General features: G+C 38.8%; 1 protein-coding gene and 1 pseudogene across 1 annotated transcript in view; both read left to right on the plus strand.

Annotated features, from left to right (window-relative positions):
- Positions 1–9,407, plus strand: part of FHIP2A (FHF complex subunit HOOK interacting protein 2A) — a 79,249-nt gene extending 69,842 nt beyond the window's left edge. The window contains exon 17 of the mRNA XM_016919430.3: positions 9,065–9,407. Coding sequence (XP_016774919.2) covers positions 9,065–9,089 — 25 coding nt within the window. The 3' untranslated portion in view covers positions 9,090–9,407. The remainder of the gene's footprint in view (positions 1–9,064) is intronic.
- A 137-nt stretch (positions 9,408–9,544) lies between these two features.
- LOC100615271 (large ribosomal subunit protein eL15-like) lies at positions 9,545–10,927 on the plus strand (annotated as a pseudogene).
- The last annotated feature ends 3,475 nt before the right edge of the window (positions 10,928–14,402 follow it).

Here is a 14,402-nt window from a genome sequence, read left to right on the forward strand (position 1 = left end):
ACAGTATATGAAATATATACTATATATGACACATACATATAGTATATAAAATATATACTATATATGACACATACATATAGTATATGAAATATATACTATATATGACACATACATATAGTATATGAAATATATACTATATATGACACATACATATAGTATATGAAATATATACTATATATGACACATATAGTATATGAAATATATACTATATATGACACATATAGTATATAAAATATATACTATATATGACACATATAGTATATAAAATATATACCATATATGTCATGACACATATAGTATATAAAATATATACTATATATGTCATGACATATATAGTATATAAAACATATACTATATATGACATGACATATATAGTATATAAAATATATACTATATATGCATATATTATATATGTGTCAGGAAAATATGAACACTGACTAGATATTTAATAATATTAAATAATTATTGTAGAGGTTTTTGGTGTGATAATAATCTTGCTGTTAGGTTTTTAAAATATATGCATATACAGGCTGGACATGGTGGTTCACGCCTGTAATCCCAGCACTTTGGGGAGCCAAGATGGGAGGATTGCTTGAGGCCAGCTGGAGACCAGCCTGGCCAACATACTGAGGCCCCGTCTCTACAAAAAAATTTTTTTAACTAGCTGGGCATGGTGGTGCCACTTGAAGGCCCCAGCTACTGGGGAGGCTGAGGTGGGAAGATTGCTTGAGTCCAGGAGTTCAAGGCTGTAGTGAGCTATGATCACATTGCTGCACTCTAGCATGGGCAACAAAGTGAGACCCTGTCTAAACAACCATAACAACAACAACAACAAATATATATATATATGCATATAGAAGTGTTTACTGATTAGACTATTTGATGTCTGAGACTTGCTTCAAAATAATTCAGTGTGAGAGAAAGAATGGGGGGCATAGAGACATAAGATGGGCCATGATAATTATTGAAACTGGGTAATGTGTCCATGGAGGTTTATTATAGTATCTTCCATAGTATTATATACAGTATATAAAACCTTTAAAAGTTTGAAATTTTCCATAATACAGAGATTTTTAAAACACTAAATCAAATTTAAAGCAAATAATAAGATACCTGAAATGCCACAAGGGTGAATATATATATATGTGTGTGTGTGTGTGTGCACGTGTATGTATGTGTGTATATATGTGTGTGTGTGTGTATATACATATTTTTTTTTTTGAGGTGGAGCCTTGATCTGTCGCCCAGGTTGGAGTGCAGTGGTGTGATCTCAGCTCACTGTAACCTCCGCCTCCTGGGTTCAAGCGATTCTCCTGCCTCAGCCTCCCGAGTAGCTGGGATCACAGGCATGCACCACCATGCCTGGCCAATTTTGTATATTTAGTAGAGATGCGGTTTCTCCATGTTGTTCAGGCTGGTCTCAAACTCCTGACCTCAGGTGATCCGCCCACCTCAGCCTTCCAAAGTGGTAGAATTACAGGCATGAGCTACCATACCCAGCCAAGGGTGAATATATTTATATGGAGTATTCTAACAACCATATATGAAAATATGAACTTGACTACAGAAAAATAACATAGTTCATAAATAAGACATTGGTAGAAGGAGAAACAATATTAACCACAAAACTGGAAAGCAGTTTTCAACCCTCCACTCAGTAAAATACGAAGTAATATAGAAATATTATATTAACTCTTTCTATAAAATAGGCAAAGAACAGAAAAAATATTGAGGCAAAGTATTTCATAGGGTGAAGAAAATTCAACAGTTTAAATTTTTATCTTTCTGCAAACCATTTTTCCAACATACTTATCAAAAAATCTTAAAACTCTGCCCTACTACTTGACCCAAAGTCCAGCTTCTGTGAAATTATTCTTAGACAATAAACATAGATATGTGTGAACATTTAGGTATACATATGTGCCATAAGTCATTGTTTAATAATAATGAAGGCCGGGCGCGGTGGCTCACGCCTGTAATCCCAGTGTTCGAGGTGGGTGGATCACCTGAGGTCAGGAGTTGGAGAGCAGCCTGGCCAACATGGTGATACCCCATCTCTACTAAAACCACAAAAATTAGCTGGGCGAGGTGGCGGGCACCTGCAGTACCAGCTACTTGGGAGGCTGAGGCAGGAGAATCGCCTGAACCCGGGAGGAGGAGGTTGCAGTGAGCAGAGACGGTGCCACTGCACTCCAGCCTGGGTGACAGAGCGAGATTCTGTCTCAAAATAATAATAATAATAATAATGACAAAAATTTAAAATAATATAAGAATACTAATTAGGATTGAACAAAATAAGGATGAAGGGTGACCTGCATATGCAACAACAGAGAATCGTTAAAGGAATTGTGGTATTATATACAGATAGAAACACACATTTTATCCAGACATTACATGAGACTATGTAATGACAAGGAAAGATATCCAGGAAAATTAGATAAAGAAAGAAAACTGGAAAGGAGGACTACCAGAATTTTTCATTTGTGTTTCTTTTGTAGTTCTATAGAGGAACAACAACAAAAATGGAATAGAAGAATAAGCTCTAAACATTAAACAGGGATAATATGGTGTGGAGAGGGGTAGCTTATGGATGTTTTATTTTTCTTCTTTTTATATATCTTTATTTCCTAAATGTTCTGTAACAGACTTGTATTACTTTAATGACATTAAACAAAATCATCTGTTGATTCACCAATCCACTTCGAGGAATCTTTCCTAACAAAATAACCAGGAATATGATCAAAGATTATTAGCATAGTCTCTGGAGCATTATTTATAATAGGGGAAATATTGTGAGTAATCCAATTATCCCATAATAAGGGAATGATTAGATAAACTATTGTATTAAGAATTTTTTAAAATCGCATATTTCTGGGAAAAGGTTGATTGTTCTATAACCATGGTAACAAGTACCATTATAACCAGGTTTTAAACTCTATCAATCAATGCAACTTGCTTCAGTGAACATGCTTTGACAAATCAACCAATCAGTGATAGTCTCTTACATATGCAAGTCAGCCAATCGGGAATAGAGTTAGTCTAATAGATGAGCTTCTGAATGCCAACCAATCAGCAACAGTCTCACTGGAGTAACCACATTTCTAGAGTTGACGTCAATCTACTTATATCCCTGAAAATCTTCCAACCCCTGAACTCTATGCTTCCCCAAAATCCAGCATAAAATCATTATTCTGCTAAGCCAGATTCTACCTGACCAGCATGGCTCTTCCTTACCATAATAAGCAATAAATTCAGCTTTGTGTTATGTGGTATTCTGTGTGTGTGTGTGTCCATCCCTGTATGTGTGTGGAGTGTGTGTGTGTATGTATATACACACTGAGGGAGCACACATACACATATATACGAACATAGAATTTCATACATTCATTGAAAATTTTGTTTTCAAAGACCACATAATGACAAGAAAAATATATTCAAAATATATTATGTGCAAAAGCATTGAATACAAAACTGTGTATTGTACAGTCCTAATGAGAGAGAGAGACAGGAGAAAATACACCAAAATTTTAAAAAATATATCTGGGTTGTGAGACTATGGGTGATTTTCATCTTATTTTTTCCGTATATTTTCAAAAACCTCCATAGTGACCATTTATCACTTTTATAATGAGGGGGAAGACTTTCTTAAAAAGTCTTGGTTTAGCATTATAGCCCTAAACCAGTTAATTTTAAATGTCATCTGAAAAGTTTAGAACCTTCTTATGAGTTCTTCTTTTATGATTCTTTCATTGATAACAGGTATGACATTAAGCCAAAGGCCTCCATTCCAAATATTTATTGTGTGCTTGTGTGCCAGACACCAAATAAGGCACACAGACAGCTGCTAAGATGATGTAGGATGAAGCTGGGCATGGTGGCTCACGCCTGTAATCCCAGCACTTTGGGAGGCTGAGGCAGGTGGATTGCTTGAGCCCAGGAGTTCAAGACCAGCCTGGGCAACACAGCAAAACCCCATCTCTACAAAAAAAAAAAAAAAAAAAAAAAATTAGCCAGGCATGGTGGCACATGCCTTGTAGTTCCAGCTACTTGGGAGGCTGAGGTGGGAGAATCACCTGAATCCAGGGAAGTCAAGGCTGCAGTGAACTGTGATTGTGCCACTGCACTGCAGCCTGGGTGACAGAGTGAGACCCTGTCTCAAATCATCCCTCAGATGATGATGTTTAATGATGTAACACCTTCCTGAAAACTATATGGAAAAGGACATTTTCATTAATTGGACTGAGCATAGGAGACTGTGTTTTCCTATCAAGTATGTTCAACGCTTATTATTAGTGGGGACTATCAATGCAGCAAGTAAAGGCAAGAAATGCAGTCTAGGTGTTTGTTAGGCAGGACTATGAGTAATGGTCTATAAAATACAACGAAAAAACTGGGAACGACCTAGAGTGTGTAGTAGAAAGTGAAAAACAAATGTTAATTTCTTCTACTATCTTTTTCTTTATTTTGGAGTAGAGAGCTTTGGCTTCTTCTTTTCTTAATAAAAATAGTGTCAAGGTCCTAATTGCATTTAATTAAGCCATATTTCTAGCACTGAGAATGCAGAAGGATGCACTGTAGCCTGCTGTTCTCCATTTCCTAATGCATGCAAGCAGCTCTAAATGAGTAAGAAATGATGATTGAATATTGTGAACAGGCACAATAGTTAATCTCATGTGAATAGACAGTAGGAGTGGAATGTGTTTGTCTTGGGTTTGTTAGAAAGATTTTCATGATCAAACACTGAAAGAGGATTTTCCCCATTTTCTTCCTGCTGACAATGCATCACTGATAGTTTGACTTAATGAGGTTCTTAGATTTAATAAAATAGAAAAAGGCAGTGAGCCATTTCCCAAAATGACTTGAAAGAAATATTTGGCAGAAATAATTGAGATTCAGAGAGTACTGGTCCATAGAACCCTACCAATTCCTACCACCCTGGACTATGCCCTCTTGCTCTACATTTTCTGCTGATTTTAGAAATCACCCCATCGCTGCCTGGGTGGCAGTAACTTCCCTTAATAGGGCCATTTATCATAAACTATGAGTTGCTAAGGAATTAATCAAAATTTTCCATGGGTAAGCAGTAACTTGAGAGTCTGTACAATCCTTAATAACGATACCTTAGCTTTGTATAATCTGCTGGAGTTTACGTAGTGCCTTCATGGACCTTTACCCATTCAGATCTCATTCTAATCCTGTCAAGAGGGGACCAGTATCCTGACTTTACAGTTGAAAAAAATTGAGGCTCCGGAATCCTTAAATGAGTTGCCTAAGGTTTTGCAGTGAGTGAATACATGGTAGCATTCAGACCTAGGTCTTATATCCATGTCTGGTGCTTGATCCAATCTAGCTGAACAACTATCCCTAAACGAGCAAAAAAGATTCTGATTTGAGGTCTGAGGACCAGGGATGAAGTCCTGGCCCTTGCCTCTTGGTAGCACATGATGTAAGGCATATCAATTAGCCTCTCTGAATCATAGTTTTCTTATTTGAAAAACAGAGACAACTGTGCTGCTATCAATTTATTCTCATTACTCAGCCCCAAATCCACCCTTTATTGCCTGCTTTGTGAAACTGCAGCTTCCTGAGAGATGCAACTGCCACCTGGCCATTTGGGGTGACTTGTGCCACTGAGCCAACCAGCAGAAAAAAGTGTTACTCCATGGGCTACAATGATTGATCCCAGTTACCAAGGGGGAAATTGAGCTGCTACTACACAATGGGGAAGAGGAACCATGTCTGGAACACAGAGGATTATCTAGAGACCCTCTTAGTACTTCTATGCACAATAGTAAAAGGTAATAGAAAACTACAGAAACAAGCAAACAAAAAAAAAAAGCAACATGACTGAGGACTTAGACCCTTAGGGAATGAAGGTTTGGGTCATTTCACGCGGTAAAGAACCTTAACCATCTGAGGTTCTGCCTCAGGGTAAAATGAATATAGGATGGATTCTGGGAGGAGGAAATCATAGATTATTCCATGGCACCTTACAGAAATCAGGACTGTGGTCATGTGAAAGGAAAATGTCTTAGGCCCCCAAAATCACTAAGGAAAACTCAAGCTGGAAACTGCTTAGGGCCCACCGGCCTCCCATTTTATTCAAAGTCATCCCTCTGCTCACTGAGATAGATGCATATCTGATTGCCTCCTTTGGAAAGGCTCATCAGAAACTCAAAAGAATGCAACCGTTTGTGTTTCACCTATCTGTGACCTGGAAGCCCCTCCCCGCTTCCTGCCTTTGCTTCAAGTTGTCCCACCTTTCCAGACCGAACCAATGTACTTCCTACACATATTGATTGATGTCTCCTGTCTCCCTAAAATGTATAAAACCAAGCTGTGCCCTGACCACCTAGGGCACAGGTCGTCAGCACTTCCTGAGGCTGTGTCCTCAACCTTGGCAAAATAAACTCTCTAAATTAACTGAGACGGGTTCACAGTAGCTTTGCAGATTTTCTCCTTACTTGTTATATGTGTATGTAAAAAGTAAAGTAAAGGTTCCTCTTCAAAGAGACTCTCCTCCCTGACTAATTAGGAATATAGTAACTTCTCTTAGAAGCAAAATTTATTTAAAGACCTGTGCTAACATTCTTAAATATCTGCTAGCCATAATAAAAAAAGATCAATGTACTTTATGTTCTTAGCTCCCACAATTTAGCCTCAATATTTGCCCTGGCATGCTTATACTGGTCCAAGCAAGCATTAGGTCATAGCCTGTTCCTCTTCCATATTTGGCGGTGCTTTTACCTTTCTCAGCATTCCCCAAGTTACTTCCTCCTTTCTTTGTTCTTCTCTGCCTTTGCCTCTTTTAGAAAGTTCTAAGTTGCTAGCCAATTGGGACAAATAGAGAATGTGAGGTCTCGTTCCAGCCAATGGAAACCGGACATAGCAGTAGGGTGGATGCGTCAGGTTATAAATGATCCTTTATTCGGTGTACTTTCATGGCAAAACTGCTGGCAAGTGTACCCTTTCTGCAGAAAGTAAAAATGGCCTTGCTGAGGAAATTAAATGTATGTTCAAATGCTATTTCTTTACGGCACTGGGGAACAAGCATTTTATTACTAAATAAGCATTTCAAACAGTATATATTCATTTGTATATTATAAAAATATTCTTTTCTCTCCTTCCCACTGTTATTTTATATCTAAATTGTCGGAGGTTAACTTTATAATTTAGTGTTCAGGTAACAAAATATTCACTGGGGCCCAGCGCATTGGCACACCCTGTAATCCCATCACTTTGGAAGGCCAAGATGGGCAGATTGCTTGAGCCCCTGAGTTTGAGACTAGCCTGGGCAACATGGCAAAACGCTGTTTCAACAAAAAGTACAAAAATTAGCCAGGCTTGGTGGTGCACACCATAGTCCCAGCTACTCAGGAGGCTGAGGTGGGAGGATTGATTGAGCCTGGGAGGTCAAAGCTGCAGTGAGCCATGATTGCGCCACTGCACTCCAGCCTGGATGACAAGACCCTATCTCAAAAACAAACAAAAATTCATTGGGACTGTGACTGAACTTGAGAATTATTACTATTGGGAATGTGTGTTTCCTTATTTTGAGGAAATGGTGAACACGTGTTCATTTTTACAAAGGGAAGCTGTATTAGGTTAGGTGAAAACATAGAGGTGTTTTATTTTCATGAAGGAGTTCAAATGTTTGTAAAAGGGTGCATATGGAAGCGAAGAAGCCAAAGAGATGGACAGTGCCCCTTTTCAACTGATCACTTTTCAGTTCTCTTTGTTGTTCTGCTTTGTGATACTGTGGAGCTGGACCCTATACATGTTGACCTCTGTCAGCCAGCACTGTGTACAGCTTTGTCAATAGAGAGTGCCATAGGGACTCTGCAGGTGCAAGAGGCTTCTTTTTCCAGTTCCAGTGTTATTCTTTCCCACTTGCTCCTATGGCACATAGGATGCATGGCATGCATATAGAATGGCCAGGGACATTCATACTCTTGCAAGTTTGGCTGGCACACTGGTGAGAGACTCATGGTTCCCTGCTCACCAGCCTCAGCCCACCAGCTGATAACCAGCTCTGGCCTGGGACAACTCAACAAACTTCTCCTCTATCTACTGGGCAACAGGCACACTCCTACCTGCCACAAGGTGTGAGACTTGGCCTACCTTCCAAGTTTGTTCTTTTCTTGGTCACTCTCCCCAACTCTTAGGTTATTCTTCAGAGTTCTCTTTTATCTCCTCCCAGTCCCGGTTGCTAGTTCCTTATTACCAGTTGATAACTCTTTATATTACATTTTTTCTCTTTAAATTTCTGATGGTATTTCTCTCTCCTGATTGCAGCCTGACTGATACAAAAATGATATTGATTTTGAGTATTTCACAGGGTTATTATGATGCTTAAATAAGCTAATGCACAGAGAAGCACTTAGAAATTTTTTTAAGAATTTGGTAAATCATTGTATAAATGGTCTCAATGTATCATCCTTCTTTTATTCATGCTACTTTATAGCATGAATCACTGATGCTAAGATTGGTCATAACATTTGTTTTGGCCGATGGACATCTACACACATGATATAAGTAGAAGTTTGGTAAGCATTTGTATACTGACATGTGCCCCTGAACACTGCCCTGACATTGCCATGTGAAGAGGAATAGTCTAGCCTCCTAGAGGATGGACAACCACATGCTGAGCGAAGCCCAGCCCTAACCTGGTAGACCAGTGGGGTGCAGCTTCACGGGTAAGCCTAAGCAAGGCCAACAGAAGACTCACTCATTTAGCCCACAGAATCACAGAAAGAAAACATTGTTATTTTAAGACCCTACATTTAGGGGTGATTTGTTGCATAGCAATACATTACGGATGCAAGTATAACTGAAACACTAACTGAAAAGATATATAAGTTAAAATATTAGTAAAAACTTTTTCTGTGGTAAGTGACTGAAATCTAACTTAAGCTAGTGTAAGCACAAAATAATACGTATTGGTTTACATAGTTGAAAGTCTAGGAGTTGGTTAAGCACATAGTTAGATCCGTATGCTCAGGCTACATCCTCAGGGATAAGCCGTCTTACCTTCATTTCCTGATCTTCTTTCTTTTATCCTCAGGCAGGCGTTGCCTTCATGGTGGTAAGAGGGATTCCAGAGTCTCTTATGTCCTCAAAGCTTCAAGCTCAGCCAAAAGAATCTCGATGGTTTCCACAAAAAATCTTGGGCCTTGGATCAACTGCCCACCCTTGAACCAATCCTGGTGGCCCCAGGCTGATTGGCAGACCTGAATCACCTATCCCATTCCCAGAACTTTGGCTTGACCAGGCTCATCCAAAACAAGGGAATCCAGAGTGTTTCCCCAAAGAAAATCAGGGGGCTATTACTGGGAAAAAGAATTCCACCACAAGTATAAAAAATACTGTTATCAATAAAACATCACCTGATACTTTGGTTCATTAAAGATGTATTACTTTGGTTTTTCTTGGTTGGGAATCATTTGGATACCAAGAATATAAATACTCTTGACTTAAGAAATGAGAAAGTTTATCAGAAGCATGCAGGATACTCCTGAATCCACAGGCAATGTGGCTAGGTGTCATGAAGAATTATATCCAAGAACTAGAAAGTCATAAGAGAGTCTTTTCTTTTTTTCTCTCTCTCTCCCCCTCCACAATTACATGGTCTTTTTTTCTCTGCTTTTCATTGATATTAATTTTTAACTCTCTAATTTCTGTGGGGAACCCATTCTGCGAGGTTTGGTTAAAGCTGACCCAACTTCCTGCCACAGGGGCAGGCTCATCTCTCAGACCAGCCAGTCAGGGTATATCATCTCCCTGGCCACAGTGATGAATCTAGCTTGATCATGTGATCCAAGCTAGGTCAATTGGAGTCCTCCTGGGACCTTTCTGCCATAGTGATCCTGAGTCCTTTTTCCTCAGGGGTTCCTAAGTTAATTCGATGTGTATTGAATTTCATGGCCATCATGCTTGGCATATGGAAGAGAGCTTGTTTGCGAGCAGAGAGAAGAAAAACAACCTAATGATAGAATTTGAGATCTCAGATCCAACCATGACGTGAAGCCTTAGGTCTTTTAATTGCTTGAGCCCTGGGGTGGTGCTTCAACTTGGCCTAACTTCTCAGAGTCGGCCTAACTTTGCTCAGTTGCTCTAAGGTTGTACTATTTCTCTTGGGAACAAAAATTCCCAAAGGAAAGAGAATTTATGAGCAGTAACTGTGGAGGAGTTAATTTTTTAAAAAACGTCCTCAAAAAAAAGGTGTAAAAATATTTCTTTAGTGGAGAAAGGCTCTTTCCTTTCCACCTGGCGGCAGCCATCCATTAAACCAAGGTGGATGCATACAAGCACATCCAGGAGCTATGCAGGAAGAAGCAGTGTGATGTCATGCACTTTCTTTTGAGGGTCCGCTGCTGGCAGTACTGCCAGCTCTCTGCTGTCCACAGGGCTCACCACCCCACCAGGCTCCACCGCAGCAGGCCTCATAAAGCTGGCTGACTGGGCTACAAGGCCAAGCAAGGTTATGTTATATGTAGGATTCGTGTGCGCCGTGGTGGCCAAAAACGCCCAGTTCCAAGGGTGCAACTTACAGCAAGCCTGTCCGTCATGGTGTTAACCAGCTAAAGTTTGCCCGAAATCTTCAGTGTGTTGCAGAGGAGCGAGCCGGATGCCACTGTGGGGCTCTAAGAGTCCTGAATTCTTACTGGCTTGGTGAAGATTCCACATACAAATTTTCTGAGGTTATCCTCATTGATCCATTCCATAAAGCCATCAGAAGAAATCCTGACACCCAGTGGATCACCAAACCAGTCCACAAGCACAGGGAGATGTGTGGGCTGACATCTGCAGGCCAAAAGAGCTGTGGCCTTGGAAAGGCCCTTAAGTTCCAACACACTGTTGGTGGTTCTCGCCGTGCAGCGTGGAGAAGACACAATACTCTCCAGCTCCACCGTTACTGCTGATATAAGTAAAGTTTGTAAAATTCCTTCCTAATACACAATTTAAGACAGTCCAAAAAAAATATTTCTTTAAAGAGGCCCTACTCTTTAAAAAGAACTCCAATGGAAAGTTCCTCTTATATTCCAGTTGTATTAGTTTCCTATTGCTGCTATAATCAAAATGCAACAAAGTTAGTGACTTGAAACAGCACAACTTTGTTCTCATACAGAGGTCAGAAGTTACCAGTGGGTTGGCAGAACTGTGTTCCTGCTGGAGAATTGGCTTCCTTGCTTTTTCCAGCTACCAAAAGCTGTCCCCATGCCTTGGTTCAGGGCCCCCTTCCAGAAGTGGCATCATCCCAACCCCTGCTTTCATCACCACATCTTCTTTTCTGATATTGAACTTCCTTCTTACCTCATATAAGGACCCATTTGACTACATTGGGCCCACCCAGGATAATCTCCCCATTGCAAACCCCTTAATTTAGCCACATCTGCAAAGAGCCTTCACCATGTAAGATAACAAATTCACGGGTTTCAGGGATTAGGATGTGGACATCTTGGAGGAGGGCATTATTTAGCCTACCACACTGGTGGACTTATTTATTTATTTATTTATTTTAAAAATCTGTGTTACCCCCAAAATGTTGTAATATGAATAATGAGAAATTTGGAGTCACCTGTTTAGAGGAAATGTTTGTCTTCTAAGTCAAAGTGTATAACTCAAATAATCTGTCATTCTGCTTTATTCTGGGTGAGGAAAGACACTGGAATTTCAAGCACATTTAATTCCTTTGTAAAGATGATACTGCTCCTACTTTTCTTAAAATATACTCATTTTAGTTTGTATTTGTGCAGAAAAGTAAAATGCAGACAGGGACAAGAAAAGATAGAAATACTTGAGAAAAATGTAGAATAGAAAGGGCAAAAATTCACAAGCAACTTCTTAGCACTGCTTCAGAAAGGGAGGGGGAGAAAAAGAGAAACAGCAAAGACATACCACAAATATTTGCCATTCTCATAAAATGGAACTTGAGTGGAAAGTATAACCTCTGACTTGGTGGATGGAGAGGGCCAGAGAAAGCTTCTTTTTTCTTTTATCTGACCACATTTCAAAACAATACCAGGCAATAATTGTCTCTTAGAGTAAACGGCAAAGGGAATTGATTTTTAAATTACTTTTAAATCATAAAATCCCACAATTGTAACTGCATTTTGGGTAGTCATCCGGCAGTATACCAGGAACTTTATTGGAGAAAAAAATCCAGGAAGGCATTGAGAAGCACTAACAAAGCATGTCTCTGTTGAATTGATGTTAACTCTTCTCCTTAGTAATTGAGTTTTCATCCTAGGAAAATATTATTTATGAGAGGTGAACATTTTTTTTAAAAGGCTGCCCTGAAAGAATAGCAGAAACTATGACATTTTTTAATTTTATAAAACCATATAAAGAGATGCCTGACAACTTTGATGATTGGAAGCTTTAAAACCAAATTAAATCTATAAGCAGGTTTTTCTCAAAAAGAAAAGGCTTGAATTCAATATACATGTTCTACATTTATGTCAATGTTCTTTCTTTTTTTGTTTTCTTTTTAAATTTATTTTTATTTTATTTATTTTTTGTTTTTTCTTTGTAATGTTCTTTCTTCATTAATGGAAACTGAATAATTTCTGAGTGAATTATCTGAAAATCAACTTGCCAAATGCCAATTTACAGAGATTTAATTTACCCAATGATAATTTGCCAAATATGCAATTCTCCAAATTTATCGAACATATGGATTTATTTAAAAAAACTTGCTTTTAATAATTATTTCAATGTCATTTCTTACTTTTCAAACACTAAATTAACATTAAAGAGTATCCTAAAAAAACAAGAAGTAGCTTATAAAACCCTACCATGTAATAAATGCTAACATTTTTAGTTCTAACCAGGAAAAATTGTATACATAGACTCAGTAACAGTTTGCAGAAGAACTCAATGTGGAAAAGGAAAATTATTCAACTTACTAGAAAGAATACCTAAAAGGGGTTAGCATAACAGACTGTATGATTAATAGTTCAAACTTGAGTTACCTTAACCATAAACATGAAATTGTAGGCCCGGCATGCTGGCTCACACCTGTAATCCCAACAGTTTGGGAAGCTGAGGTGGGTGGATCACCTGAGCTCAGGAGTTCAAAACCAACCTGGGTGACATGGCAAAACCCCATCTCTACAAAAAATACAAAAAATTAGCTGGGCGTAGTGGCATGTGCCTGTGGTCCCAGTTACTTGAGAGGCTGAGGTGGGAGGATCGCTTGAGCCCAGGAAGTCAAGGCTGCAGTGAGCCGGGATCATGCCACTGCACTCTAGCCCGGATGACAGAGGGAGACCTTGTCTCAAAAACAAACAAATAAACAACAACAAAAAAAACCCACTACCACCACCACCAACAACAAACTGTAAAGGAGGAATTTAAAAAGGGTTAAAAAAAAAAAACCCTTAAAAGGCTAAATGAAGAAATGAACCAGACAGTGATGAGAGCAATCACATTATATAATAAATAAGGGCTATGGATAATAAAAATTACAAACAAAGATTGATTTGTTACTTGAAAAGTAATGGAGAAAGTATCTTAAAAGTACTAAAATATTAGAAAATTAAACTTTAAGAGTGACCTAAAAAGAGTTAGAAAGAAATTAATATAAACATAAAAATCCCTCAATGAAACATTAAGGTGTTGGTTAGAGTTGATTTATGATATTAAATATATTCATCAGAATACTAAACCTCTCTATAATTTGTGGCCATTTGACTATCTGGCCATTGCCTAATATGCTGCTAGGGAGATAAAATCAGAACCAGTCAACAAAATCTTCACAGGAACCTTCAAAAGCTGTTAAAAGTACTGCATTCAATTTGAGATGCTGCAAGACAGGGAGAGAGCTCTAAACTTTATACATAAATTTAAATAAATAAATTAAAAGAACAAAGTTTTGGTCAATGTTTAAGTTTATTGAACAGGTCATCTTTTGGCAGACCACAAGACTCATATCATTGAAATCCCATAATGGCACCACTGTGCTCTTAGAAAAATCCAATCTCTTGCCATAGCCAATCACATCTCCCCTTGGAAAGCTCCCACCTACTTACCTGTTCTCATCTCACCTTCAATCAGACGTGCTGGCTCCTTTATGTTCCAAAAAGTCCACTTCTGCCCGTTTTGGCTTTGAGATATTTGCTTTTGATAGTCCCTCTGCCTGGAAGACTCTTCCTTCACTTCTCACGACTGTCTTCTCATCTTTCAGGTTTTGGTTTAAACATGACTTCATCAGGATGGCCCCGCATGATCACCCTATATAAAACTTCCTTCCCCAGTATGTGAATCTGTTTTGCCTTGCTATAAAGGAATACCTGAGACTAGGTAATTTATAAAGAAAAGAGTTTTATTTGGCTCCGAGTTCTGCAGGCTGTCAAGCATGGCACCAACATCTGCTTGGCTTCTGGTGAGGTCTCAGGAAA

This window comes from Pan troglodytes, chromosome 8, assembly GCF_028858775.2.
Source record: "Pan troglodytes isolate AG18354 chromosome 8, NHGRI_mPanTro3-v2.0_pri, whole genome shotgun sequence".
Taxonomy (NCBI): domain Eukaryota; kingdom Metazoa; phylum Chordata; class Mammalia; order Primates; family Hominidae; genus Pan; species Pan troglodytes.